General features: G+C 38.4%; 1 protein-coding gene across 5 annotated transcripts in view; it reads left to right on the forward strand.

The window, feature by feature from the left end:
* Nucleotides 1-982: 982 nt before the first annotated feature.
* The window catches only part of NAP1L1 (nucleosome assembly protein 1 like 1), a 32,373-nt gene continuing 12,579 nt past the window's right edge, over nt 983-20,776 (forward strand). For 3 of the 5 annotated variants that reach the window (XM_019455154.2, XM_019455155.2, XM_019455156.2), the window contains exons 1-4: nt 983-1,114; nt 11,949-11,985; nt 16,490-16,575; nt 18,070-18,172. In XM_019455154.2, coding sequence (XP_019310699.1) covers nt 11,969-11,985; nt 16,490-16,575; nt 18,070-18,172 — 206 coding nt within the window. In that variant the 5' untranslated portion in view covers nt 983-1,114; nt 11,949-11,968. The remainder of the gene's footprint in view (nt 1,115-11,948; nt 11,986-16,489; nt 16,576-18,069; nt 18,173-20,776) is intronic. The other 2 variants (XM_019455152.2, XM_019455157.2) reach the window with 2 other exon arrangements.

Raw genomic sequence — 20,776 nt, forward strand, 5'->3', positions numbered from 1 at the left:
ACCTCCTTAATGTCTGATTTAACTGCAGGTGACTGGATTTTATTATCTGCTTCCTTTTTCAATGTTTCCATGTCACATGTCATGTAGTTTCTGGAAAACTCCACTGGACACTTATGAGAGAATGAGAACGCAAAAGGAAAATGACGTTTTCGCATTATTATGGAAATACTTTTGACTTCCCCCCCTCGAAAGGGTCTGGGGACCACACTTTTGAGAACCACTGGTTTAAGAGTTAACGTTAGTCAATCCAGCACCAACTGAAAAACAGCCATGATGTTTCACAGGCCTGAGGATTTACATCAAATTCACTTTTTTCAGCAAGATGAAACAACAGTGTCCTCATTATAAAGCATACGGACACGGACACTAAACAAATAATGCCATTTTCATCCGTCACAAGAACGAGCTACCTAACGCGCCGCACGTTAGGGAAAAGGATGGAGGGGTAGGGATGAGGAGGCAGCCTCGGAAGCCACTGAGACCCACCGACTTAGGAGAAGCAAAACCGGCAGAAGACGCCGCCAAGGTGGTCAGGAGGAAAGAACTCTTGTTCTTAGAGGGGAAAAAAAAAAAAAAAAAAAAAAAGAGCGGGGAGAGAAAATGGTTGCCGGGGACCGGGGAGGTGCGAGAATCAGGCCGGGCCAGGGGCGGGCGGCAGCTGGCCCCGCAACGGGCCGAGGAAAGCGAGGTGCGCCAGGGGCTAGCGTGCGGGTCACGGCCCTTCCCAGCAGCCGAAGGCATTGCGGGTTCTTTCCCAGCGCAGCGGGGAGAAAAGAGATGGCGCGGCGCGCGGCAGGGGGCGGAGGCGGGCAGCCGGGGACCCCAAGCGAGCCGCGGAGGGTGCGGAGGTCGTCGGGGAAGAAGGACAGCTCTGTTGCTAGGCAACCCGTCCTGGGCCCGCCTCCCGCCCGCGTTGCTAAGAGACGGCGAGGCCTGGGGGGGGCGGCGGAGCGGGCCCTACGTGCTGACGCTAATTGTATATGAGCGCGAGCGGCGGGCTCTCGGGTCTTTTTTAGCGCCATCTGCTCGCGGCGCCGCCTCCTGCTCCTCCCGCCGCCGCCCTGAGTCACTGCCTGCGCAGCTCCGGCCGCCTGGCTCCCCGTGCTAACCACCGGTAACGGATGGGGGCCTGAAAGGGAAAGGGGGGGCGCAGAAGTGGTGCGGCGGCCCGCGCGGAGGGGAGGGACGCGGAGCCGACAGCGGGGGCCCGCTGGCCTCTGGGGCCTCCCGGGTCGTCCCGTGAGGCCGGAGCCCGAGCGGTCCGCAGAGTTTGGTGCCCGTAGCCCGCGAGGGCCTCCGGGGCGGCCGGCGCTACGCTCGGGAGCGGCCGGGGAGGCGCGGGGGTCGGTGCGGCCTGGGAAGCCCGAGGGCCGTGCTGGGCTGCGCCGCGGCCCCCTCAGCCCCACCGGCTTCTCCGCGCGGACGCGAGCGAGGCCGCGGTTTCGCTCAGGCGCTCCGAGCGGCGGCCGTGCCGCTGGGGGCCGGGCGACGGCCGGCGTGCCGGCCGGGTTCGAGTGCTGAGCCCACCGCCTCCTCGACTCCCCCGCTTCCTCAAAAATAATCCCCGGAGGGAGGCCGCTGGGGGATGGAAAGAACGGCGGAGGCTGCGAATTCCGATGGGAGGGAGGGGATGTGAAGGGACGAGGCCCGGAGGGGGCGGGGAGGCTGCGAGGCTGCTGGGCTCTCCGCCCACTGGAGGCGGCGACAGTGCTGGGAGGGGAAACCCCGGGCGGCTTCCCTCGACACGTGGCCGCCGCCTGGGCTCGACTGGAGACCCCCGGGTGGCTTGTCCTTGCTTTCCGGAGAGCTGTCGGGAGATGGTGGGATGTGGGAACTAGTAGTGAGTAAATAAGTCCGGCAGCCCTTGGCTTTCAAACTTCTACCTGCTGATCCTTGGTCTTTATCTTTTTATTGGTGTGGTAGGTGATGGATGATGAAGTAGGGCCTCCACTGCTAGGATCTTAAAGAATTAACGCGTGTAGAGGGTTCATGGTAGCTGTTATTATCAAAAATTTTGTGTGTGTGTGTGTGTGTGTGTACCTCCAGTACAGTTAGAATTTGGATGGGTGTCTTGACCACGGTTTCATATTAGGGGAGAATTTATCCTAATTAATCTAATCCTGTAAACGGTTCTAAGATGGAAATAAACGATTTGGCCTGCACTCTTCTTAATTCTGTTAGGACTTCTTTTGCATTCTTACAAATTAGTTCCTTTATTGAAGTTCCCAAAATAGGTTACTTATCTAGCTGTGTTGTTTTTAAGGTGTATGGGGGCCGGGTGGAGGAAGTATGGGGTGGAAAGGAGGCATTAATGTAAACTTAAATGGGCCAAGTTAGTAGCTTGCTGTCTTGTCTGTGCCTCTATTTCCCATAAATGGAGGCAGTGAAAGGAGGCGGGGAATGCGGTCTGTCTGGGAGGTCTAGGCTTTCAGAGTACATAAAGAATGAATCCGGCTCAAGAAGCCCCTAGTTTAGATCATCACTGCCTGATAAATGATTAGTAACTAGTTCTGTAATGACTGCACTTTAAAAGCTCGTAACACTTTGCCTGGTTTCAGAAGAGCTACAAAACAAAATTTGCTGTTTTTTGAAAATAGTTAGCATCAAAATACCTTTTAAGATTAATATTTAAGGGGCGCCCGGGTGGCTTGGTTGGTTAAGCGTCGGACTTCAGCTCAGGTCATGATCTCACAGTCCGTGAGTTCGAGCCCCGCGTCGGGCTCTGTGCTGACAGCTCAGAGCCTGGAGCCTGTTTCAGATTCTGTGTCTCCCTCTCTCTCTGCCCCTCCCCTGTTCATGCTCTGTCTCTGTCTCAAAAATAAATAAACGTTAAAAAAAAAAAAAGATTAATATTTAAGTCCTGTTCTCTTGTCAGGTTACATTAACACTCTTGTACTTATTTTACTTAGGAAGTAGTAACATTGTACCTTTGGGTAAGGGGGAAAACCTTACCTATAGAGTAACTTGTTTCAAACTATTGGGAGGTAAATAAGCTTTCCAGTTACCATCTGGGACTAAATCTCATGCTTGTTTGAAGTTATTCAAATTCATAAAATAACAATTTTTTAAAATTAAGAGTTCAAATTAATGGTCAAAATCTAAAATGGGCAATTTACTTCTAGTAAGACTGGTCCTTTGGAGGATAGATGGAACTAAACATTTGTTATGAAAGCTTGACTTTATGGATTATCATATCAGGTCAACATTGTGTTAATTTGATAAATGTAATTTTAAATTCGTATCAGTTTGAAAAATATGTAATTTTATCTGTTGCAAAATACTTATATTTGATATTGGGCTTATTGACAATATTAAGCTAATGCTAAATGTGGCACATGACTGTTCTTGTTCTCTAGAGATTAAAAAAACAACTCAAACCCAACACTTGTCCAGAATTAATTTAATCCAAAATGCTATTGCTCATTATTGTGTCCAGGTAACTGATTGGATTCTCAACTCCCCAGATTACATTAAAAATAGCCCTTTGGGGGGCACCTGGGTGGCTCAGTCGGTTAATTGTCTGACTTTGGCTCAGGTCTCATGATCTCGTGGTTCATGAGTTCAAGCCCTGCGTCGGGCTCTATACTGACAGCTCAGAGCCTGGAGCCTGCTTTGGATTCTGTGTCTCCATCTCTCTGCGCCTCCCCTGCTCGCACGCTGTCTCCCCCCCCCCCCAAAATAAACATTAAAAAAATGTAAAAAACAGATCTTTTGTAGGAAAAGGGGCTAAAAGAGGCAAAATCTATTTGACTTTAAGGTATGAAGAAGTCAAAATGAACTACGACTTTGTTCATTTTTTGGTTATAAATTTGAAATGTTAATGAAAATAAGATTAGGAAGAATCCTGATCAGTTGTCAAAACTGATCAGTCTATTCAGATTCTCAAGTCTGATCAAAGCTGTAATTGTTTTTATTTGATTCCTAGAGTAAATATTTTAGCATCTATGTGGGCATAATATCTTAACACATGAGAAAAAGAATCCTAGATATACAATGTTGAATTGTGATGAAGGCTACAAAGAAAAAGTGGGGGACGGTATTTATAACATTCTTTTTATGGAAGACCTGTTTAATAGTAATATTAAGCGCCATTTCATACTAATTTCATCTGAATAAAAAGTTCTCCTTGTTGGGCAGAGTAGGGGTTAGAAGGTGAACGTTGTTGCTTTTGCCAGTCCTTGTAAGTTATTTAGTACATTGATATGAGACCACTAGATCACATTATTGCACTTGCCGTAGAAAGTGGTCCCTGTACTTTTGGTTACCAACACTGCACTTTTACTGCTACACACTTTGATACATTTTTACTTGTTCAGAAATTTTGTACATTTTGACTTTTATTGGGGAAGGGGGCTGTAATTTTGAAGAGCTTATTAATTACATTTAATTACCTATTACATTTAATTAATTACATTTAATTTTCTAAGGTAAAGGGGGTACAGAAAAACACAACAGGGATAAATAATGTAACAGCACAAATTACTGTGTATTATTAACTAATTTAATGATCCTAGAGGTAGGTAGTATCAACATTTTAATGTGGAAACTGAAGTACAGAGCAGTCAAAGATCTTATCCAAGGTTACATAACCAAGCAGTGATGACTTATGAGGCTTTTGTATTGGTTTTTAAAGTGGGTTCCCTTGATTTAAACTGTTAGCTATATATCAGCTTGGAATTCATAAAGCACACTTGCTTGAGTTCCACTCTGCTCCAGTAGAAAAGCTACAGTATTTATGGTCATGGAATCATCCAACATGAAATTTGTTTTCATATAGTAAAGTGATGGCTCCTAAGCTTTTTGTCTGCCGTGTGTGTGTGTGTGTGTGTATTTCCCCCCACCATGTAAATAAATTGGTTTTATTAATAATGCTGGGTGAATTTTTAGCAAGTTTTTAGTCCAGCCCAGGTATGTTTCTCTGCTGTTGGATCAGATGATACTCTAGATAATGAGCTCCCTTGGACAGAAGGTATGCAGTGTTCTCAAATAGAAGTCCTTTTTGCTTGGGTCTCAAAGACAAGTCCGTTCTAAGTCGGCTGTTGACCTCCCAGAATTGAAAAACTGAGCCTAAAGAATATGGTACTCAAACTATAAGATTGTGTTGGAGTCAAATAAAGTTATTGAGCCTCGGGACCACTAAAAATAGTATTAATAGGACAACAGTGTCTTAAATATAGATTTGTTTAAAGTGTATTTGGAGGGAGATGTGAGGTCTCAGGTAAAGGGAAATCTTCTCTTTGGGATATTACCAGTTCCCTTCAACTCTTGCTTTCAGACATTTGTAATCTTTAGTGATTGGCTGTTTCCACATGAAATAGTCATTTTCTGTAAAGGAATAACAACTAGTATATTACTGTATAATCTATGTAACGTAGGCTTTGATAGAGCAGGCACTTTGGTTTTTGGAATAGTGGACTGGGCACGGGTTTCGGGAGTCACATTTGTTGCTGAGCAAGTTGCTTAGTACTCTACCTGCAGGTAAAGGGAAGCCTGTAATAATCCCTTACAGAGTAGGCTTCATAAAGGTTAGCTCTCTTACTGAAAGTAAAGAGGACTTAATTCAGAATTCAGATTTCTGGAATGGTGAGAAGTTATTTGATAACACGTCTCTGGACGTCTAGCTACTACAAGACCACAAAATAATCAGTTAGTGGTCTAATTCACTCACTTGTTTTCCCTCTTTGTTCAGTGGAATATTTTCTTTGTGTACAAGTTCTCAGGTTAAGATTTGCCTTCAGTCACGATATCATGAGCTATGTCTTTCAATTGAGATCTTCCAAATACTACATATATTGGGTAGTGAATTCATTCAATCTTTTGTTAGAGTGACCTTTTCATTTCTAGTAATGCTATTCCTTGAAGTTTATTTTTCTTGATGTTAATGCAGTGATACCAGCTTCCTTTTGGTTAGGATTATATTTCACTTGGCAACTCTATATCCTATGTTATAGATGTGTTTCTTATAAATGGGATGTAGTTGGATTTTCTTAAATCCTCCCTGACAATTTTTAATGGGAGTTTTAGTTGATTTACATTGAACATTATTATGATGTTTAGGTTTAAATATTTTTTATGTGCTTTCTGTTTGTCCAGACTATCTTTTTTTTCTTTTAGGTTGGTATAAAAATACACTTATAAATTTAAATTATTTTTCTTCTACTTTGGAAATTGCATGTTTGGTTTCTAATTTTTTGTAAGTCATCCCGGAAATTATAGCATGCCTGCTGAGGGATGTAAGAATACTTTAATCCATTACCCCCACCCTCTCCCCACCCCAACTTAGTGTTGTGATAGTTTTCATTTTTAACACACTAGGCAGTGGTGGTATTTGAAAATGTTTATTTAGATAAATGCAATCATCCTTTTTACTCCTTATTTCTTGCAAATTACATCTGTTTGGGATCACTTGCCTTCTGCCTGAAGAATATACTTAACAGAGTGTTATTAGTGAAAGTGCTAGAGGTGTTTTTTCCAGAAAGTATCTGTTTCACTTTCATTCTTAGAGGATGTTTTAGTTGGGTATAATATTCTAAGATCCTTGGCTGTTTTCAGCAAATTGAGGATTCTGTTGTCTTTTGGTGTCTATTGAAGAGAAGACAGCTGTCTTTTTGTGGGTTTAAAATTAATCTGAATGTTTTCTCTTTGTGCTTTTGAGGTGACTGAAAGACTCCTTTGTCTTTAATGTCTTGCTTTTTCACATATCTAAGTGTGGGTTTCTTTTTTATGTATCCTGATTGGGATTTGTAGGGCTGTCTTTGATCAGTTCTGGAAAATTCTTGCCTATTAACTTTTTCAAATATTTTCTGCATTCTCTTCTCTACTCCTAGAGCTTGTATTAAATATTTGTTAGACTTTATTGTATTCTCAAATATCATTTAACATCAGTATTTTGTATCCTTTAGTGTCTGCCATATTTTGGAAGATTGCTTCTAAGCTTGCTTCCCTCAATTATCTTTCTAGCTTGGTTTTGTCTACTGATAAACCTGTTCCCCCCCTCCCCCCCATTTTTTTCCCCAAGATTTTATTTAAATTCAAGTTAACATATAATGTAGTGTAGTAGTATTCAGGGGTAGAATTTAGTGATTCATCAGTTATATGTAACACACAGTGCTCCTCACAAGTACCCTCCTTAATGTCCATCACCCATTTAGTTCACTCTCCCTCCAGCAATCCTCAGTTTGTTCCCTATAGTTAAGAATCTCTTATGGTTTGCCTCCCTCTCTGTTTTTATCTTGTTTTATTTTTTCCTTCCCTTCCCCTATGTTTATACTTCTTATTTCTTAAATTCCACATATGAATGAAATCATAATAGTATTTTTCTCTGACTGATTTATTTTCCTTAGCATAGTACACTCTAGCTCCATCCATATTGCAAATTGCAAGATTTCATTCTTTTTGATGGCTGAGTAATATTCCTGTGTGTGTGTGTGTGTGTGTGTGTGTGTGTGTGTGTGTACACACCTTCTTTATCCATTTATCAGTCGATGGACATATGGGCTCTTTCCATAATTTGGCTGTTGATAGTGCTGCTGTAAACACTGGGGTGCATGTACCCCTTCAAATCAGTATTTATCCTTTGGATAAATACCTAGTAGTGCAGTTGCTAGGTGGTAGGGTAGTTCTATTTTTTAACTTTTTGAGGATCCTCCATACTGGTTTCCAAAGTGGCTGTGCCAGTTTGCATTCCCACTAACAGTGCAAGAGGGTTTCCCTTTCTCCTCATCATTACCAGCAATTATTTCCTGAGTTGTTAATTTTAGCCATACCGACAGGTGTGAGGTGGTATCTCATTGTGGTTTTGATTTGTATTTCTCCGATGATAAGTGATGATAAACCTGTTCGTTTAGTTTGATTTCCATTATTTCTATTTCTAGAAGTTCTATTTAGTTCTTTGCCAAATTTGCCATATCATGTTTAATAGATGGCCGTTCTTTGCAGATACTGAGCCTAGTTATTTGTCTATGATAGTTATAAGTTTGTTTACCGTCCTTTTGACAACATTTAGGTCTTTATAAGGACAGATTTCTGTTGTATTCTTTTCTCTTGCCCTTACTGCTCTTGAAAACTTGTATGAATTATTTGAGGTCTAGGATGAAGGTGCCTTTCACTTAACATTTGGATATGTGGGTGCTTAGGAACACTATCAGGCAGAGACCGCTTTAAGCTCAGGGCTTGAGGTTTTGGGACCACACTGATAAAGTGAATCTGGGCTTTTGTCCAAGAGAACTGGTTTATTATCCCTGATAATACAGCACTTTTTGGCACCTGCTTGTTATGGAGGGTTACTATAAAGATTTCTTCCCATCTTGAATAGGTCTAGGGCTTTTGATTTCACCTGTCATTAGTTAAAACTGAAATTCAGATTTGAGATTGGCATTTGTTCTCAGTGTCTTTTTCTGATTATCATTTTGCTTTTAGTTTGGGGTTAGTAATTCCTTGCTGTTTTATTGGAATTTTCCTTGGTTTTAAGATTTCAATAGATACTTATTCTGTACTTTCAATTATTTTTTATTGGTAGAGTTGGTCTGCAAAATATAGCTTGTCACTACTAGAGATAGAAATTCTTCAGATCTTTTAGAGAGCAATTTCATGTCTGATAAATAAAATTCTCATTGATTATTTAATATTGAGTGCAGTGAAAAAACTAATGTAGGTATTGACTGAAACCTGTGTTTTTTTTTTATTAAATTTTTTTTTTTTAATGTTTATTTATTTTTGAGACAGAGAGAGACAGAGCATGAACGGGGGAGGGTCAGAGAGAGGGAGACACAGAATCTGAAACAGGCTTCAGGCTCTGAGCTGTCAGCACAGAGCCCGACACGGGGCTCGAACTCACGGACCGCGAGATCATGACCTGAGCTGAAGTCAGCCGCTTAACCGACTGAGCCACCCAGGCGCCCCGAAACCTGTGTTCTTCAATGTGATCTGATTATCTGAGAACCACCTGCCTCAGAAGCTGGGTTTCTTGTTTATAATGCAGATTTTTGGGTCCACGGTCTCAGACCTGTTGGTTCAGAATCTGGGCATGGGAATCAATCTTTTTTCTTTTAAATGAACTTATTTGTAATTTTAGATTTACAAAAAAGTTGTAGAGATACTCCCGAGAGTTCCTATATGCCCCTTACCCAGTTTTCCTTAATGTTAACATCTTACCTTACCACGGTGCATTCACTGGTCAGTCTGTACATTTTAACAATCATCTCCGCAGTTAATTTTGCAGAATACTGACCCTGTGCTAAGATAATTAAAACTGGACAGAATTCAAAAGTAGCTTGTGTTTATTGAGTGTTTAGTGGATACCAAACACAAGTCATTTATGAATTTGCATCTTTATAAGAGCAGTTCAGTGAAGGAACAATTTTTTTTTCCTATTTTTTTGTAGATGGTGAATAAGACCAGAAGTTGTTTGCCTGAGCTAGATTTTCACGAAGCTGGTGTCAACCCAAATGGTCTGAGTACAAAATTAGGCCTGCTTTAAAAAACAAGAATGTGTACAACCAAGAAATCTAATTTAGCTAGAGTGGGCAGATTGGAGAAGACCTCTCCGAAGAAGTAAATGCCATCCTGTTCTGCCTTGAATCATCTTTAATAAAGAATCAAAAGAATTTCATTTTAAGAGTTACAATTCTAAATCTAACTCCTCAAAGCAGTGTAGCCATTCTTCTGAGTACATGTTAAAATGTTACACAAATTTGAATTTAGAAGTTTTGAGGAGTTTCATATTCTTGATAATTGCTGGATTTATTAGGCTATATATTCAACCCAGCAAGTTCGAAAATTTTAGCAAAATGTATTTGTATATGGGAAAAGCAAGTAATGGAGAATGAAACATAAGTTCTCATTTTCTCCTGGTCTTAATAGGTAACTACTCTTAGGTTTCTGGTAGATCTTTACAGAAATGTTTTATTCATAAACTATGTGCAAGAGTATGCATATTCATATAAATACATGTGCGGGCGCACACACACACACACACACACACACACACATATATTCCCGTCCAGGTTGGATTTTGCCATAGACCCTATGCTCTTTCCATATCAGCTCATATCTGCTTCAGTTTGGCTGCAGAGCATTTCATTGTATGCACATTCCATGCTAATACTAAGTTTATTTTTGATGAGGTAAGTGATTGCAACTGCTGTGCCTGTAAGCTGTATGTGCTTGCTGTCTTGAAGGATGCAGTGATTGGCAAAAGCACATATAATCCCTTAAATACGAATCTTGTGCTCTGGTTAGTTGGGAGAGATAGACGTTAGTCAAATAATAACACTAATCTGTAATTACAAACTTGAGACATTTTATTTAAAAAAAATTATTTTTTAAGGTTTATTATTGAGAAACTGAGGGAGACAGAGCATGAGCATGGGAGGGGCAGAGAGAAGGGAGACATAGAATCTGAAGCAAGCTCCAGGCTCTGAGCTGTCAGCACAGACATGGGGCTCGAACTCACAAACCGTGAGATCATAACCTGAGCCAAAGTTGGATGCCACCCAGGCGCTCCAAGGCATTTTATGATGGAAAGAAATAGAGCTTTATAGGAGTCTGTACAACCAAGAAATTATTTAACCAGAATGTACAGGTTGGAGAAGTCTCTCTGAAGCATAAAACTTTGAGCTAAGAGCCAAAAGATGTGTTAACCGAAGTTGTGAAAGAACCTTCTAGGCCAGCATGAAAAGCACAGGCCCTTAGGTTCATAAGGTTTTGTTCATGTTAGGGTCTCAAATTAAGGCTGGAGATGGATATTTTAAGGTTTTTTATATTCCTATGGCCACATTACTCTCCAGAAAGAAAATAGTTCATGGTAACACTAGCCACATTTAAGAATGCATATTCACGGGGCTCCTGAGTGGCTCAGTTGGTTAAGCCTCCAGTTCAGGTCATGAACTTGTGGTTCATGAGTTTGAGCCTGGTGTCTCTCTCGCTCGCTTGCTCGTTTGCTCTCTCAAAAATAAACATTAAAAAAATGCATATATTTGCCACCATTTTCCCTGCATTAAAAGAAAATCCTTGCTGATTTGATAGACAAACTAGAATCCCACTTGTATTTCTTTGACTGATATTCTATATTTTTCTTTTTGAATTAGTATTTCTTCCTTATTGTTTGCTAAGTATTTTGTTAATGTTGGCTAATTACCCAGCATCACTAGAGAAATATATTAATGCTAGTAGAAATTATTTAAAACAAAAAATAGAGTAGGATACATTATTAGGAAGAAATATTTTCTTCATAATTTGTCTAAAGTCTGAATATTAGATCAGTAATAATACTCCAAATATTAACATTTGACTGCTAAAATCAATAACTCTTCTTAACTCTGTAAGTAATAAGCATATAAAACATGCTGATACGAGGAATCACGTCTTGTAGCATTTTGAGAGTTAAAGTCTGTGGTTTGATTTTTAAAAGATTAAAAACTTGATTTTAATGTGGGATCCTAAGCTTGGTTTAGATTATTTTTTTTGTAATTTGTGCATTACCTCTGGCATTCAGCCATTTTTCTGCCTGAATATAACACATTTTACCCTAAGTTTTATTTTTCTAAAACCCATATTCTCTAAGTTAATACAGTACTTATCTATAGTAAGAAACAATTTAGGATATGCCCTGATTAGTTCTAACAGTGTTGACATCAGGTAACCAAGAGTTTGTTGACAATATGCCAGCATATCCAGGATAGCCTTGGGGGTATGGTGGTTATCAGTGATAAGACATGAGGTGCATTTGAAGGGATGGGGAAGGTTTACTTGATATAGGTTGGGACTCAGGGCTTTATAACTGCCATTAAGTTGTTTAAAGGGCTGACATTTGATACAAGAATTATTAAACTTTTAAAAGAGATCTCCAGGAGGGCATAATGAGTACAATAGGTGGCAGATTTTGGCATATGTATATATATATATTTTGTTGTTGGTATTATTGTTAACATTGACCTTTCTCTCCTTAGATACTTGGAGTTCTTACAACATGGCAGACATTGACAAGTAAGTGCCAGATAATTGGTTTTTTGTTGTTTTTTTTCTCCTTTTCCAGAGATAGGCTTCACTTTGTACTGTGGTATGGTTAACAGCAGTATTAATAACATTATGCAAATGTATGGTAATATCTGCTATTATAAAAGTTGGGTATGGCATATCTAAGACAAAATAGAGTATATATAATCATTGTCATAAATATGGTAAACCATTTGCTCGTGTTTATTCTTAGGAAAGTGCTGAGCACAATAATCATAAATACTTACGAAATTCATTTTTACCATGGATGTATTTCCCAGAGATTTTACTTTACAGTGTAATGTATCATACATACAAGATAAAAAGTTTATAAAATGTATGCGTAGAGTTTAAGAATAATAGGATATTTACATTCAAGTTTTTAAAAGTACAGCATTACTATTAGAGGAAACCCAGTATCCATCTTCTCAATTGCATCCTCCCACCTTTCCAGACACGTAAATACTGTCTTGGCTTTTGTCTAATTCATTGCTTTGTTTTTCTTTAGATTTTCAACACCTATGCAATCTTAACCAGTTTAATTTTTAACACCTACACATTCTTAATCAGTGTTTAATTTTGAAAATCTGAAAAGCGGTCACAAACTTAGCTGCATAAAGAGAAAAGCAATATTACTACTATTAGTTGAAGTTTCCAAGGTAGGAAAACAAAAAGCAAAAAGATTATCTGGGTCATACTCTGGCTTCAAGTTTCCTCAAGACTTCATTGGGCAAGGCCATGCACTCTAGAAACAGGTTTAATGAAGTTGGCTTCTGGCAGGGTTCTAGTGTGGATGGGTATCTTGAAGAAATATGGTAAGGGAGAATGGGTGAACTGCACCGTTTGTTGCTTATGATTTCCCATAACTTAGCAATGGATTAAAACTGTACACTTCTGGATGGAGGACATATGCTATGACGATATATCCACAAGGTGCAGGCAGCAGATCATGGAGGTAGGAAGGCAGAAAATTTAGCACAAGGGCATCAAATTCAAGTACATTTAAGAATCTGGCCAGTCCTTCCACACATAAAAAGAATGGCAGCAGGTATTTTAGTGATAATGGCTTTCAAAGTGATTGCCCTCCTGTATTGCCCTGCTCCAATTTGAATTGCTTAACCTTGGTTATACAGTTGTCATTGTGGATCTATTATCTTCCTGGGGTTTTGTTCCTTTCCTTTGGTTCCTTCTCTCAGGTTTGCTGTTTGCTGGATCCCATGTTGTTTTCTTTTGGTTCTTTAGTACTTTCTTGGACAAGTACAAAGGAAGTAAATTATTTTGAGATCTGACATGACTGAAAATAACTATTTTATCCTTACGTTTGATAGTTTGAGTATAGAATTCTGATTCGAGAATCCTGTTTCTTCAGAAATTTGAAGGCATTGCTCCATTGTTACTTTGCTTCCAGTATTGCTGTGTTGAAGTTCAAAGTCAATTCTTGATCATTGTAATGTGACACTTTTTGTCTTAAATATATACATATATATTTATTTCTGGAAGCTACGCTGGCTTCAGAGTTCTGAAATTTTCACATTGTTATATCTATTTTTTTAATTTCTCGTGTTAGGCATTCACTGGTGGACCCTTTCAGTCTGGCAACTTGATGGCTTTCAGTTCTGGGGAATATTCTCGACTTACTTTGTTGATTGTCTTGTTTCTGTTTTCTCTTTCTGGAGCTTCTATTATGTTGTATTGTTGAACTGCTTCTTCTAATTATCTTTTGTCTTATTTTCCATCTTTATCTCTTTGCTCTTCTTTCTGGGCAAAGCTGAAGAAACTTTATCTTTCAACTCTTGAATTGAGTTTCTAAATTTCTGTTATTTTAGTTTTCAGGAGTGTCTTTGCTCTCTGTTCCTGTTTTTATATAGTATCTTGTTCCTATTTCATTGATTGTAATATCTTTTTTCTGGATTGTCATATCTTTTCTCTGGATGTTTTTCCTCTTTATAGTATGTTTACTCTTAAATTTTTCTTTCCCCTATTTGTTTTTGTCTCCATGTTAGAGCCTTTCTCAAATAGGAGGTAATACTTGATTGTCTGCTAAGATTGGGGTGGGGAGAACATGCAATTGAGGGAGGTTTAAAAAAAAGTTGTTTGGAAAATTTGACTTGGAGTGGGGGAGGCTTTTAATTTAGATTGTAATGTAAGGTCATCAGGGTAGGCGTTTGTTGTAAGAATCCGCATTATCAGAATGATGGGGTTTTTTTTTTGTTTTTTGTTTTTTTGTTGTTTTTTTTTTTTTCTGGGCTGGTCAGATACCCCAGTGAAGAGTGTCTGGGTAAAGATCTGGCTTTCAGTGTTGTGGAACCCAAATTAGGGAAAGGTTGCTAGGGAAGGGTTGCTACATTCAGCATTCTAGAGTGATACAGTCCTATATCTGAGATACTCTTAGCTGTACCTGTGGTTTTGGAGGCTGAGCTCTCAGTTTAACCCTTTCCAGAGAAGAAACTGCCATGCTTCTGCTAGATAGAAGGGGAGGATCTGGGGATTTAACTACTTACCTGTTTTTGTTTAGTTCTCCCTATTTTCTCCACTGTCAGTCCCCCAGCTCTAGTTCTAGAAGTGTCCTTTTTAAGATTCTGTGTTTGGGCTGGTTTTCAGCTTTGCCTATTGCTAACTTAAGGATTTCATTTCTCAGTGAAGTTGCTGCTCTTGTCTCCTTGTCCTTCAATGTTTTTTTGTTTTAAAACCCCTTTATCATAATTGTAGTAGGGATTTGGGGAGGATTAAGATCAGAGGAGTATGTGCAATCTGCCATCTTAACCTTGCAACCCTCATTCTGTTTTAAACTTAAAAAAAAAAAAAAAGAAATTGGTTGTGACAGCTTGATACCCCACCGTCCCCTTATTTAATTTTGGATGCCTGTGAGCCCTAGGAGGATGGGAGGAAAGGAGAATTAAAGCAGGCGTCAGCAAACTTTCTCTGTAAAGGACCTGATTTATAAATATTTAGGCCCCTTGGGCCATATGGTCTAGTTGTAGTTACTCAACTCTGCTGTTGTAGCGTGAAAGCAGCCATAGACCATGCATAAACGAATTAATGTGGTTGTGTTCTGGTAACGTTTTATTTACAAAGATAATGGGCTGTATTTGACCCATGTTTGTGGACCCCTGTTTTAAAGCCTTAAAATGTAGATGTTCAGTAAATTAATAAAATCACACTGGAGGAATAGTTTTGTGGTTTACTGACCTTAAGTCTGAGTATGTTTAAGTTTATAATAAAAGATAATTTCAGAATAATCTGTATAATTTCAGAATAATCTGTATATTTGATGAGAAGGCTGGAATTTTTTCCTTAGTTACAGGAACATAAATCTTGCTGGCAGAACACAGTTGACCTTTTCTATATTTGTCTCTATATGAAAATTAATTTTCCAAATGCTCTTTCTAAACATGAAAGTAACTAAATCTCTGAACCAGATATTAAAATGTAAAATCACACAAGGAATTATATGAAGACCTATACATTAACTTAGATATCCTTATTTCCCTTTTTAATTCCTGTTGAAATTGCATGTTCAAAAACTAGATTTTTAAGATGAAGTGGGGAGAATTTTATCTTCCTACTTTTTCCTTTTCTTTCAATGGTGCCATCCTCCTGGCTTTGCTCCAAGCATGCAGTAGACTCGGGTCTTCTCTTTAACTTTTTGCCCATCTCTACTGTGAAGTAAAGAAAAAGGAGGAAAGTCCAAAGATAATGAGTACAGGCTGATGTGATTGCTCCATAGCCGTCAAGGATCCAGTTCCTTATTCTTCTAAATTCCCTCATTCTGTTGACTTTTATTCTCTCTCTAGGATGCCTCATGGTCCAACATGGCTGTTGGAACTCTAGTCATCACATCCCTATTCTAGGGAGGCAGCAAGATGAGGCCTCCCAGCTGTCTTCCATCCTATGTAGGAGGCTTACTTAAAGTTCTATACAACTTTTTAACCCATTGCCCAAACAGAGCCACATAACCCACCTAGCTAAGAGGTAGGCTGAGAAATGTAGGATTTTAAAGCTTGGTGTATTGCATCTCCTATAAAATAAGGGTGCTGTTACTCAGAGTGATATCAGTGGACATTGGGTAGAGAGCACATACTTCCTGACCTCTCATTGCCTGTACCAAAACCTACCAAACCACATTTTTAAAGCTTGAAATAGAGGGATGCCTCGCTGGCCCAGTTGGTAGAGCATGCGACTTTTGATCTCAGGTTGTGAGTTCGAACCCCAGGATGGGTGTAGAGATTACTTAAAAGTAAAATCTTAAAAAAAAAAGTGTGAAATACAAACTTTATATTTGACCATGTGCTTTTAAATGAAATTTTATGTACTTCCAGTTTGTGCTTGTTTACATATGAAGTTAGAGAACTGAATTACCTTTTGAATTTCCTATTTTATATTTTTGAAAGAGGCATATTAACCTAGAAAATAAATTGAAGTTTTTCTATAATTTTTTATTTATTTTTTGGTAATTGGTACATTTGAACCTTGGTGTGATACTATGATATTGTAGCAAAGAACAGTCTGAACTTGATCAAGATTTGGATGATGTTGAAGAAGTAGAAGAAGAAGAAACTGGTGAAGAAACAAAAATCAAAGGTATTATTTTAAATTACTTCAGGAGCCAGTGATTGCTGGCACATATCTTCTAGAGGGTACTAACAAATACTGTTTGTTCCCTTTTGAATCCTTGTTTGCCTTACCCACATAGCCCATACCTCTAGTTCACACAGTTTGTATGTGTATATTCGGGCGGGGAAGAAAGGAGGGGAAGAGAGGGGTTGAGATGGAATGGTAGTAAGGGAGGGGAAGGTATAGATACAGTTAGTGACCCATCAGAAGTCACTCTGTGTACCCTCTTGCTGCTGCAGTGACGTGGCCTAACTGTCAGACAGCTGCCCAGGAGTTTTGTCTGAATTTAGAAATGTTACAGGTTGTTTTTGGTGGTACTTCTAAACAAACAACACTAGCTTAGAGTGATTTGAAAATGTTCAGTATTTAATGGTAGAAAACCTATAGTTGTATGTCAGTCTTTTTTAAACCCATTTCAACCAAACAACCAAAAAAGAGATAAGTATTAAATGTAAACAAAAATCAATCACAGTTTTCTTGAGCAAGTAATTCGAGAAGGAAGAGGAGTAGCAATGGTAGTGGAGGTTATGCCTGCAGGTTATGCCTGCATACCATATGTGGGTATGGGCCAAGAATATTGAAGTACCAGATGACTCAACTTTTCATTGTTAAGCCAGATGGAGGTTAATTGTGAAAAGACCACTGCAGGTTAGTTTCAGCTTTCATCTTACAACGTTTTCTTGAAAGATATATAGGTCTGTATCCTTAGTGACCCGTATTAACATTTCTAAAGGCATGTTGGTTATCACAACTGGACATCATCCAATAATCAAATTAGTATTAGGAATTGACCTTTAAAAACACAACTGGGAAGGCTAATATCAATTTTGTGTAATGTCTGTTTATGAAGAAGAGAGGATATAGCAAAATAACTTGTTTCACCTAAATCTGGTATTTTTGGTTTAAGTATGATTTTAGACACCATTAATGAATCATGTTTTGTTTGGCTTTAGTTACAACCTTGATTGTTTCAACTGTTAACATTCTCTATTCAGACATACACAAGCACACTATACTATTAAGCATCAAACAAAACATTTAGGTTACTCGCTCCACAGTCTTTGTCCCAGGATTGAAACTGTATTTGCAGTTTTCTAATAGTTTGTGTTGTCTGCTTCAAAGCATTATCTACAGTTAGATAGGCATCCAGATGAAGCTTTGAGCTTCTCAAAAATGGAAGGTGTGTGAAACACAATGTAGTAGGAAGAGAAAGGATATTATTCACAGGAGTTGTAGCAATGGCCTTGAGAGATGGTGATGTATTAGATCATTAGGAATCTGAACTTTTCCTAGAGTGGATTTTCCTCCGCTTGCTGCCCGTCTCTGTTCAGACCAATGATTTATGGGCTAGTCAGGAAAATTTCATGATTGGATTGTCCTATTAAAATAGCATAATACATTTTCATAAAATCCTTCTTTCGATGCCCTTTTTTTTTTTTTTTTTTTTTTTTTTTTTTAAAGCGCGTCAGCTGACTGTTCAGATGATGCAAAATCCTCAGATTCTTGCAGCCCTTCAAGAAAGACTTGATGGTCTGGTAGAAACACCAACAGGATACATTGAAAGGTACAAGTTCTTCTTTTCCATAGTCCTTATTTATCCTTCTATAATCAACATTGCAAGTGTACCTATTTTTAAGACCATCTAGGACTTACATTAGTAATAGTGGAAAGCTAATGTCTGTTAGTATCTATTATAGGATTATTGGGAGTTTAAAATTTTGCCGAGTACCACCAATTTAGAGTTGGTCTTTTCAAAGTTTGACTCTTCTCCACAGGAAATACACTGATCTTAACCATTTCTGAGATTTGTTTGGAGGTTTGCTAGAAGTGCACAGGATTATAAGAAATAATGATTTCTTATTTATTTCACTGGTCCTATAAATCATTAACAATAGCACATATATCTTATTTTGCTTATAATTGTTTTTTTATACTTGGCTTTATGGTTTTAGGATCCATCCACATTGCTTTCTGTATGTAATCTCTAGTCAGTAGTTTCTAGCTTCTAAATGTTGTCACTTGCGGTGATTTGTGTCCACCATGTTCTATTATAAGCTTATTCTTTGATGGATATCTAGATTGCCTCCAAGCTCCATCAACACAAATTCCATTGTAATGGTCATCTTTGTGCATGCCCTCCTAAAGAACTGTGTAAGAATTATTTTGGGTTATGTACTTACCTCATAGGGATTGTTATATGAGGTATGCAAACTTTAAATACTTCCAGCTTGCTTTCTAGAGCCGGTGCATGAAGGTTGCTCTATCCTTGTGTCCCTGCCAGCAGTTGGTATCATTCACCTTTATGGGTGTTTTGTTTTTCACCAATCGAAGAGGTACAGGCATATTTTGTTTTGTTTGTATTTTCTGTTGTCTACTGAGTTTTGAGCTTTTTTTCATGATTGTGAGCTTTTTAGGTTGCTCATTTGTTGTTCCCTCTGTCCATTTTCCTATTGGGGTTTACTGTCTTTTGCAGGAGTTTCTGTGTATTCTAGGTGTTCATCTGTCATCAGTTTTAGACTTGTAAATCTTTCATGTCATTTCTATTAACTTTATCCATAGCATTCTCCATTAAACAGAAATCCTTAATTTTTATATTTTAAGGTTTTGACCTGTGTGGCTCATTCTTTTCAAGTTTTAACAAGTCCTTCCTAGTTCCTTCTGTAGTTCCTATTGACTAGTTTTACCTTTCATCTTTAGGTCTTTAATAATCCCTCTAGAGTTCACCTTTGTATTTAGCTAGGCATTCAGATTTTTTTGTTTTTTTGTTTTGTTTTGATGAGCTTGTTTTTATCACACTTCACCATGAACAGATGATTATTCGCCCATTTATTTGTGATACCACCTTTATTACATACCAGTTTCTTATAAACATCTGTGTTTGTCTTTGAACAGCACTCTTCTGTTTTAATACCGGTTTTAATTAATATGGCTTTTTAGTATGTTTTAATATCTAGCAGGGTGATGATTTAATCTTTCTCCCTGTAGTATCTTCTTCCACCCTTTCCCCTCCCCCTCATTCCCTGTGGAACACACTCTTAAGATTGGCTTAACGGTAGGTAGACCTTCATCCCACATATGGTTGCTAGTAAGTTTCTAGGGATTTTCATAAAACAAAACAGAAAACAGCCCCTCTCAACACACTAAAGTTTTTGATAGGAGTTACATTGAGTGTACATATTAACATGGTAGGGAATTATCCTTTTAATGTTACGTTGTCTCATCCACATCTTTGTATTTATTGAGATCATATTCTCTTACTCTAAATTTTTTTTTCAAAGTCTATTCTTGGTTAATTCCTGTGTACTTTAGTTGTGTTGCTTTTGTGAATATAGTATCTTTTATTGTATCTCCATGTTAGCTGTTGATGTCAAGAAGAGTGCTATTGATTTATTTTTATTTATTTTTTTGCTGTTGATCTTGTATCCAGAAATCTTGCTCCACTTTGGTAGTAATTTGTTCTTTGTTCTTTGTTCTCCTCCCATAGGCAAAAGATCTTGTCTGCAAGTAATGGCAGTTTTAGCTCTAATCTTTATGTTATGTCACACCACGTTTATTTTTCTTTCATTACAGTATTGGCCAGGACTTGCAGTACTGTGTTAAATGTTAGCATTAAACATGAGCATCTTTGTCTTATTTCCAGTCTGGAATGGATATAAAATCTCTCCATTACATTTGGTGTCTACGTAGGATTTTTTGTGACCTTTTTTTCTGTATTCAGATGGTCTTTTGACTTTTTCTTTGAATCTATTAAGTACATATTAAATACAGTTTGGAAATATATTTCAGATACTGAACTCACCTTACTTTCTTGGAATAAACCTACACTGTTGAGTTTAGTTTAATAATTTTATGTAAGGTCGTTATTCATTAGTGAATTGAACTTGTGTGTGTATGTACATATGTATGTATGTACGATACAGAAACTTTCAATGGGATGGTAATTCCAAGCCCTGGTTTTAGAGTGAAGATTTCGATTGCTTAATGAAATAGACACGGCTGCTTTTACTTTTTTCCCTGTTTTCAAAGCAATTTGAATAAGATAGGAATTAACTGTTCGTTGAACAGTTGGTAGAACTCTTCTAAAAATGGACTTTGGCCTTAGGGGTTTGAGAACCCTTCTTATTTGAGTTTGCTCTTTTCCTCTTTCCAGTTTCTTGAATTGAATGCT

Source organism: Panthera pardus, unplaced genomic scaffold (genome assembly GCF_024362965.1).
Source record: "Panthera pardus isolate Hobbes unplaced genomic scaffold, ASM2436296v1 HiC_scaffold_6, whole genome shotgun sequence".
Lineage (NCBI taxonomy): Eukaryota > Metazoa > Chordata > Mammalia > Carnivora > Felidae > Panthera > Panthera pardus.